Raw genomic sequence first — 9,934 nt, 5'->3', positions numbered from 1 at the left:
TTCGAACAAAATCATTCCTAAGATTCAGAAGAGTTCACTTGACAATCTCAACCAGAGGCCATCAGCATGCAGCAATCCCTTTACAGAGACAGGAGCCGATATCCACTGCCGGCACCTTTGATCAGTTGCTTATGTCACACTTGCTTTCAAGTCACGTGATGTAGTTTTGGGTCATTTGAACTTGAGAAGGTTAAGAGGACTGACTGAGAGCTTGTTGGTTAGCACATTGTGAGGAAATAACGTGTAAAATTTTTACTAACCTCCCTTCTATTCTATTGGGCCTGCCACAGCATATTTTTAGACATATCTACATGTCAACTTTCCTGTACTGTCAAAATGTATAACCCACACAAATAAAATTAATCATCACAACATAAACAATCACACCTTCCATATTTAATTATTTCAAAAAAATAAATATTACAATCAATCATCATATTTGTTACACGGAACATTACCACAAAACATCACACGATGTCACAACTCCAATAGATAAACGTGTCACTGTTTCTTACTCACTTCTTTTCCATCAGTAAACCCGTATCATGGTCACAAAATGCTGATTTTTCTGGAGCAATGGCCTTATGTTTTTTAAGTGCATACATTACTTAGACCAAAGACCAATTAATGCTGCTAACACATATATTGTATTACATAACAATCAATCAAGGTGGTACTTTATGAGGAAATATCTAAAATGAGGGGAGGGGAAGGGGTGAAAAAATGTTAGAATATTCTAAAGATTCTGTTATATTTACAACATATGTAAAGGTTTTCAAAAGAACAAGACCAGGAGGTTATATGTACAAATTGTGTTCAAGATCATATTCAGAGTCTGATGTGAAAATATGGGTTAAAATAAAATAAAACAAAACATAAAGGACAACAAGGCAGTCAGAAGCAAATAGTACCACAAAATGATGCAACTTGCATGATGTTAACACTGTAAAGAATTCGAAATTACTAAATGTCTATCCAGCAAATTTGTGACCTTTTTCAAACCACACAGAATTGTCAGTTTTGTTGGTTTCCAACATTTACCATGAAATCACACAAATATACACTTTTAAAGTTTTCATGTTGGATTAGTATTCTGTTATCCTACCTTATTACTATCGACCCTAGTCTAGGGAGTGAATTGTTTTCTTGGGTTTTAACACTGAACAACACCCAACACTTCACTCACATTTCTCTAGCAAACATTTTTTTTGTTACTCACAAATCTAAACATTTTATAGTTTACACACCAGACTTATATATGACAACATATATCTCTCATCATGTTTGTATTTTTTTCAATGGCTTTAATAAAAAAAATCCTGCACCATGAAAATTAAACATATCCCACATGCAACATAGTTCTTATTAAGCTGTACATTATATGTTGCTTAAGCTTTGAATTGTCAAGAAAATAGTTTCAATAGTTTCTTTACAATAAATAAAAAAATTGCAGAGAATTCTTCTGTACATTGTGAAACTAAATATACAAGATTTGATTTTTTTTTAATGACAAATAGGACAGTGTATTTTAGTGGCCCACTGTGTAGTGTAATGCATTCAAATATGGCAGCCATATACCATTGGCAGTATTGTGGGCATGTTAAATTAGCGGTAAGTATGCGAATGTGCGTCAAAGGCAAAATGTAGCAAAACCATGAGATAAAAAAAAATCAGTCGAAACCTTGTCAACAATTTTGGAGATTTCAAACAGTTTCCACACTGTTGAATGCTACATTATTAACACTGTGTTATTAGGAAAACATTGTTTTATGGAATTTACACACCTTATAGAATCAACATTTTGTAAGACCAAACGAAATTCCAACTTTGGAACAAAGGGTACATATAAAAAAAGAAAAATTAAAATGACTTAAAGGCGGTATCAAAAACAATGTAAATTTTTGTGTATAATATACAATGTATATATATGCAACATCAGAATATTGAAAAAAATGACTGTTAAGAGCAAGGACGTTCTGTATCTAAGTGTATGTTGAAACAGCAAGTCACTGGGACTTCTCTATCTGAAGTTTAAATGAAATCTGGTCCCAAAGCACCCAAAACCAAATTGACTTATCAGCCATCTCCTGCGTACCTAATTTGGTATGCGAAAGCTACTAGAAAGTTTAATTAACGACACAAAATTTTGTTTTGTACATTCAATGTACTGCATTGCGTGGTTTGCATTTTTGCGGTGACTTGTATTGGTTCTTTCTACCTCCTACTGTAGAGTCTTGAATAAGTCAAGAACATATACATTGTGTATATGATTTCAAATCAATACATAGTATTTTCAATTACTATGATTACAAATCTATCCTTTCAGGATGACAGTTGTGCAAAACACATGATGGAAGAAATACAAAAATATTCAGCAAATGAAACAAAATTGCAGGGAACGAAAATCTTGCAATGTAGCTTGTTGCTGCAGTGAAAAATAAAAAAATTCTTGCTATTTTTACTGATAAGTTTCTTCAACTCAAGATGTTAAGAGTTGTTTCTTAAGCCTTTGTTTTCAGATGCTGGCACTGTCAGCTGGGGAAGATCATTCTGCAATCGATGCCTTGGAACCAATGTCATCATCTGTATGGATCACACAAGAAGAGAGATCAGTATTGTATAGACAAGATGAATAAACACACCAGATTCAGTATTGTGCTCCTCAAACCTTCCTCACTAAATGTAGAAGTCAAAGTGAGCAAATTACATGTAAACTATCATAAGTTCTCACACACAGACATCATGCATTACAACCATACACTTAATACCTTACATGTTGTTTTGAGTTAGGAGAAATAAATGCACAGTGCCAAAAAAAAATACATCCTATTACATTCAACTTATACAAGCACAGACTTCATTGTAAAATGAGCATATTTGCTAGACTCATAGCTACAGTGAGATTGTCAAAACAGTACTTTGTTCTCTGAATACAGAGTTCCAAACCATGGCATTTAGCCAAACTTAGATACAATCACATTATCTGCTAATGGGTGATTACATATTCATTGTTTACACTTGGGATTGGTAATCCTATCTCTTCATTCCTTATAAAATTTCAGCAACATTGGGCCCAAGAAAAAGGGGCCCAATGCCAATAACAGACTGCAAGCATTACCCTCTGTAAAGGAAGACGGCAGCTTTGCAGCAAAGTCGACCAGTTCGTAGGACAGTTTGGGCTGGGACACTCCGTACCAGAACACTGTCCACTGTCCATCACTCCAGCTGCCTTCAGATCTCTTGAAGTACCTGAGGAGAGGTATCACAGTGTGAGTCATGAATATACAGGAGACAGTCATCCTTTAAGAATTTAGGGGAAAGGCTGTTTGTTTCTTCCTCGTACGATGTATTTTTTAAATTCAATTTCTTTTTGTTCCACTTGTGATGTTTTGCACTCACTAACCCCAGCCTCCCAAAATTTGTATAGAAGTGGCTTACTATTCATGTGCTGTATTGCTCATCATTATTATGTCCTTGCACAGTCATCATTGCTTAGTGGTGTTGAATGGCCATGTGGCAAGGTTCAAAGGTTATGGGTACCATTTCAGGCATTCCTGGTGAGCTTGGGAAAGGTAGTTGACCCAACTTTCCACACTCCACCCAGGTGTAGAAATGGGTACCTGACTTTGGTTGAGGGGGTGACAGGTGCTGACAGGTGCTGACAGTGCCTTCCAAAACTGTGCCCTAGTCGCAGTGGACTAAAAACCCACTGCCCCTGCCTCAAAAAGTGTATGGGACTACAAACTTTTGTTGTCATCCATACTGTCTTCACTGGTGAATTTCAAATTTAGGACTTATCTCTGATGATATGTGTAATGTACAGCAGTTTGTGATACAATGCAAACACATTACCATGGGTTTATCTTATTGCTCCCCCGTCAGCGCCAGAAGAGAGACTATGTGTAAAGTCTGTGATTTAATACAAATGCATTACCATGGGTTTATCTTGTTGCTCCCTCGTGAACGCCAGAAGAGAGACTTGAAGTCCCGCCGCACATGTTCCCACAGCATCTCACTGGTACCCTGGCCCTGCACAACAGAAACATCAATCATCACCTTCAGGCCTCTGTTCCTTACCATACCTGTATGTAGCCTGGGTACCATCCAGAAAGTAGTTCGCTCCGGCGTTCATTATATACTATATACAGTCGCTTCTAGCTTTGATGTTCATTATACACTATATACAGTCGCTTCTCTGTGTTTCCGTCTGGGAAAAACGCGAACCATGTTAACGTCTGAAATCGTCCAAATTTTGGACGCAGGCACTGATTGGTCCCCACATATGAGAGAATTATGGAATGGATTCAAGTGCTCCTTCGAACCGGTGTTCCAACACCGAAAACACCCTCTGTCACTTGCGGGATGGCCTGTTGTCATCGAACCAGCGCTCTAGAACCAATTCCTTGATTCGTTCATTAACTAATTTTACCACAAAAGGTTTGAATGTGCAAGTCTCCAGACGGATAGCAGAAGCAAAAATAGGAGCAAACTACTATCCGGATGGTACACACTAGGCTAACCTGTATGTACATGTGGGTCAACACATCGCTATCTAAACATATCAGACACAATCCAAGCTAAGGACTAGCAGTGTAATTATTGCAAAGGCCAGGGCTCAGGGACTTGAGAATTCTACAGGAGTATAGCCAAGCTAAATAAGACATACAATCTTAGAGGGTACAAGCAACTATTGTTGTGTGCAAAATTTGAACAAGGATAACTTGTGGACTGTGGATGTTGATGTGCCAACCCTTGCACACAACCAAACATAAAAAAAGAAGTACCCACATAATATTAGCACAACAATCGCATCTCAAATCAACTCACATGTACATTCTGACAAAATCCGTGCACTATTTTCATGCAGACTTTCACTCCAAACTTTAATGCAATGTTACATCATATCATATCATATATCATATCCATGCAACACAGACAAGAAGATCAGTACTGAAAATGTCACATACTTCCTCCTGTGTTATTCAGCATGAAGAGGTTTGGAGAAAGAAAAGAAATAGACCAGAGGTTGCACTCTGTAAAGTTTCATGCATTAAGCAGTGCATGGCATAGACAATATCCTAAATCATGTGATGGACGAAGATGCAGCAACTGTTGTCTTTCATGTAAAAAATATGACATATTTGTCCTACAAGTATCTTCATTATAAACCATACAACTTTTTTTCCATTTTGCATTTTTTAAAGAATACTAACTCATAAAACCTCTGTTTGGGAGCTCTTTCCGGTATGGAATTTGTACAGAATAGGCAACAAGGGATAGTTCAGACCTTTTAATGGGAATTTCCCTTCTAGTCTGATTCATTGGCAATAAGTTTTAGAAATCCAAAGGACAAGCAAAGAGTTTAGTCACCAGTGGCACAAAATAGGCCACAACTGACGTTTAGAAATCTGAAAAATCTTTCATGCAATATGCTTGAATTGAGAAAAGGCTTGAGAAAAGAATGCAAAGAAAAGAAATTATGATATAGATCATACACAACATCAGAGTAAAGATTTTTGAGCATGTAGGCAGTCATTGACACTACTTTGATCAAACAGAAAGAGTGACTTAGTTGATCCTTAAAAGAACACATATCAATCATTTCCAAGTGCCTGCTTGATTGGTTGTGAGGGAAGAACACTGTTATGGTGTTTAGTAACACAGAGAACAGCAACCAACTCCTGCATCTTTCCTGATGCTATTACCTCTAGTTGCTCTTGGTAGTAATACTCCCCTTCCCTGGCCCTAGCCTTTTCATCAGTCTATGGGTGATAAAACAGGGGAAGGGGTGAAGAAATAACTAAAGCCTAGCTGCAAGTGAAAGTAAGCACTGCACAGCAAAGCAAGCAAAATGTAGGTAGCAAAATGGAGTTAGCAGAACGCAAGCAAAACAAGGGGTGCATGTCACTATCTCAACATGATGTTGTCAACCAAATGACAAAATTTCTTCTAGGCAAAGGATAAGATTTTGTTTCGTTTTCGTCATAATGCTGAGTAGATTTAGGATCCCAAATAATAACCAAGCAGGTAATAGTATACAGAATGAGAATTGGAAGCTATCACTTCAAAGAACATCTTTCTCCATGCAAAGAAAATCGTTCCTCAGATTTCAAGTGTGATATTTCAGATGTATTTTGCTAATGCATATATAATGCTTCAGTGCTATTCAACACATGATACAGCTGGAGCTATGGAGTGTGTTTTAAGACTTCGTGCGCAAGACTACATATCTTATAAGTAGTTGACTTCCATTTTAGTGCTAAGATTAGAATGCATAGCAAATATATCATGAAATAATGATATTTGACACAAGGATATGCACACAAAATAGTTACTTCAGTAACATGGCTTTATGCAAAAGCATTTGAACAGAAATACCAACATGCAAGGCATCAACATCACAAATTGAGTGTGAATAGATGATAATGTAACAGTATACATACATATATAACACTCAACAAAAACAGTAAGTACTATATGAAGGTAAGGCTATACAACATTTATAAAGTAATATAGGGCTGTATGGATGATCTAAATAGGTGTTAGTATCATGTTTCACCTGAAAATTTGATGTAGCACTATAATAAGCGGTTGGAGCTAGAGTCAAGTATAGGTTTTATATACCTGTATCTGTGTGCTGACAGAAAACTTGTCCAGGTATGGCATTCCATCCACCTGCTCATTGGTCACAATGGCAGCAGCATTGTACCTGCACAAAATTAAGATAGTGGTTGGAATATTAACAACAGAACGTACCAACTATTTATAAACTTAGGGAACTTTGAACCATAAGTATTTGGCAGTGGTTGTGTTGAATTTGTAGCTTCAGTTGATTCAGAGGGTTGCTTTAAGATAGTGGTTAGAGTATAAACCACAAAACAGAGGAACTTTGATCCATGAGTATTTGGCAGTGGTTATTTTAAATTTGAAACTACAATTGCTTCAGAGCATTGCTTTTAATCTATCCCTGTTCTCAGTGATGAATAGAAATTACAGCATATGGTTCTCAACCTATCTCTGTCCTTGGTGCTGAATTATATTCACAGCAGGTTGTTTTCTTATCTATCACTGTCCTTGGTGCTGAATAACATTCATAGCATGTTGCTTCTAATGTATCAGTTTTCCCTGGTGATGAATAACATTCACATGATGTTATCCATCCCTGTCCCTGGTTCTGACTGGAGATGCCGTTATGCTATCTTTAATCAATCCTGCCTAAGGATTGGTGCTGAATAGCAATGACATTGTGCTATCTTCAATCCATCCCTGTCCTTGGTGCTGAACACTATTCACATGATGATGTATTTGATCTATCTCTGTCCTTGGTGCTGAATAACATTCACATGATGATGTATTTGATCTATCCCTGTCCTTGGTACTGAATAACATTCACATGATGATGTATTTGATCTATCCCTGTCCCTGGTGCTGAATGACAATCACATTGTGTTAAATTTGGTCCATCCCTGTCCTTGGTGCTGAACACTATTCACATGATGATATATTTGATCTACACAGGCCCTTGGTGCTGAATGGCAATCATATTGAGCTGTGATGCAGAATAATAACCATACCATCCCTGTCCTTGGTGCTTAATGACATTTACACTACCTTGTATCAAACATGTAATCCCAGACTACGGCACTGCATAACACTGCACTTTGGAGAAAGCTTTGTTTACTGTTGCTGTGCAGTGTTGCTTAAACCAAGTGATGTTTTCATTGAATTGTGCAACACAAATACAACGTAGCTAGCTATGAATAAGTATGACTCCCTCACCCCTCAGACAGGTACAATGTGTTCAGTCGACCCTGCAGTCTCTCCCAGTAGTCGTCCTTCAGAACTCGGCCAAAAGACCTGCATTGGTAAGAAAAATGGCTGTTATTTTCGACACGCATCATTAAAACCATACTGTTATAACCGTGTGCTAGCTGTTCAGCCCTGGCTGTGAACCTTTCACAGCCAAGTCAATGAATAAACACATAAAACTGGAACCTTTGACCAACTGCTGGTGTCATATGTCTGTAAGGTCACATATGAATACATCCTAATTGATTGGCTATTTGAACTGAAAGATTCCTTGTGGTGTTGCAAAATGGTTAAGTTGTTTACTATCACTAGAACCTCCTTTTGTGTACTGCTTTTCCCATTTCAGTGCTTACCCTGTATTCTATGATGATTATCACAATCAAAGTTAATGACTCTATGAGGGTTATAGTAAGTTAAATCAAACAGTTCTGAACGAGCTTTTACCTGCGAAGGAGCTCGTTCAGACGCTTCAGATCCACATCTGCCAGGTTCTGGTACTTCTTGATGGGTTCTGTGTTCTTGAAGAACGTCCCTGATCCTGAGACAAGAAGAGCAAAAATGATTAACGACATTCAGTATGGTGCAGACAGTACCAAATTAAGAGCTATATGTACATTGTTTCGTTCCATATCATATCAAGAAAAAAGGTACATTGAAAAATCCCTCACAATGTACATGTAATGCTAAAAAGTGTATATATCATAGCATTGTAATGAGTCATTTTTTTGTTTTACAAGACACAGTGACAGATGAAAAATGCAAGCACCTAAAAAGTATATCAAACTTGCTAATATTTAGACAAGACCTCAAGTCAAGACAAAGTTTTATTGCACAACAATTGTAACAGGTACAACGTAAGGCAAAGTGATGTATATTGATTGCTACATGTATATGATAAGACAACTGGCTATATGATATATGTAACATCAGTCTAATATTGTAAATATAGATTCTAGGCTGTACAATAATGAAAGCCAATTTACATCAGACTACTTGCTACTTACATTAATTGTTAATGATAAAGTTATCTTCATCATCATTACTCAAAGGATATCACAAAAATAAGCATGCACAATGTGGGCAATAGCTGCATTTGAAAGTGCTAGCATGGCACTGACCATGGTGGGTGAAGAGCTCAGTCAGCACAGCATTGGCTGATGTGATGACCACAGAGGACTCGGGAGGCAGCTTGTTCAGCAGTTCTGATATACGCAGCACCTGGCAGGGCATAGGTATATGATATCAGTAAAGAAGAGCAAACATTATACGATACTAATAAAGAAGGGCACAGGTATATGATATCAATAAAGAAGGGTACAGGACTGGTATATTATATCAATGAAGAAGGCTTTAACATTAGAAACATGCTGCAAATGACACATTTTGTAGCAGTTGATGTCAATAACAACAATCACTAAAAGGAAAAACAATTTCTTTGCTTTTCATATGCCTCTTGAAGCTATAAGCCCAAACAACACCTATACTTTATGTGGAACACTAAGAAAACCTCAAATGAAGACTTGATTGTACCATTTGTTAGATTAGCAATGTTTCTATGGCATGCAGTTAGATGGTACCTTCTTTTTGATAGCTGGAGTGCACCAGGGCTGCTGTAGAAGACTTTCTAGATCGGCGGGAAGATTCACTTGAACAACAGTCTGTGGGAGAAAAATAACAAGAAAAAGAATTATTGACGTCTTTACCATGAACCTTTTGTGTGATGTCTCCACTTCTGAAATGCTTGCATCTTATTAGTCCCCCATTCAGTAGTCTGGTTTAAAATGCAAATGATGTAAAATATCTGAAATGATACAAGTACATTTTATTGTCATACAATTCTGAATACCTTGGCAAATTGAAGAGTTAAATGTTGATTGGTCAATTGCATTAAAGCTGACAACACATATATTTAGAAGCTATAAACCTATGTCATGCCGTATGTAATCAGCATGAGTGGTAATTCACTCGCCATTCCAAGATGTAAAGTGCTGTATACAGTAAATGCATTTAAGATCGCTGGGATTTGATTTTGTGTTAGTGGGAAAAAGGACTGTTTGCTGTGGTTTTAAGTTTGCGGTAGCACCATACACTGTAGTCTCTTACTGCCATGGAAAAATTGTTTGTG

The 9,934-nt window shown here is 37.2% G+C and overlaps 1 protein-coding gene across 6 annotated transcripts in view; it reads right to left on the bottom strand.

The window, feature by feature from the left end:
• Positions 1 to 376: 376 nt before the first annotated feature.
• LOC118405606 (N-acetylglutamate synthase, mitochondrial-like) overlaps positions 377 to 9,934 on the bottom strand; it is a 29,635-nt gene continuing 20,077 nt past the window's right edge. For 4 of the 6 annotated variants that reach the window (XM_035805152.1, XM_035805158.1, XM_035805154.1 and 1 more), the window contains 9 exons: positions 9,387 to 9,467; positions 8,928 to 9,027; positions 8,254 to 8,347; positions 7,780 to 7,857; positions 6,625 to 6,709; positions 5,706 to 5,762; positions 3,935 to 4,029; positions 3,119 to 3,249; positions 377 to 2,583 (listed from right to left, as the gene is read on the bottom strand). In XM_035805152.1, coding sequence (XP_035661045.1) covers positions 2,546 to 2,583; positions 3,119 to 3,249; positions 3,935 to 4,029; positions 5,706 to 5,762; positions 6,625 to 6,709; positions 7,780 to 7,857; positions 8,254 to 8,347; positions 8,928 to 9,027; positions 9,387 to 9,467 — 759 coding nt within the window. In that variant the 3' untranslated portion in view covers positions 377 to 2,545. Of the gene's footprint in view, positions 2,584 to 3,118; positions 3,250 to 3,934; positions 4,030 to 4,967; positions 4,974 to 5,705; positions 5,763 to 6,624; positions 6,710 to 7,779; positions 7,858 to 8,253; positions 8,348 to 8,927; positions 9,028 to 9,386; positions 9,468 to 9,934 lie in introns of all 6 variants that reach the window. The other 2 variants (XM_035805156.1, XM_035805157.1) reach the window with 2 other exon arrangements.

This window comes from Branchiostoma floridae, chromosome 18, assembly GCF_000003815.2.
Source record: "Branchiostoma floridae strain S238N-H82 chromosome 18, Bfl_VNyyK, whole genome shotgun sequence".
NCBI lineage: Eukaryota > Metazoa > Chordata > Leptocardii > Amphioxiformes > Branchiostomatidae > Branchiostoma > Branchiostoma floridae.
This window is presented reverse-complemented; position numbering and strand designations above follow the sequence as displayed.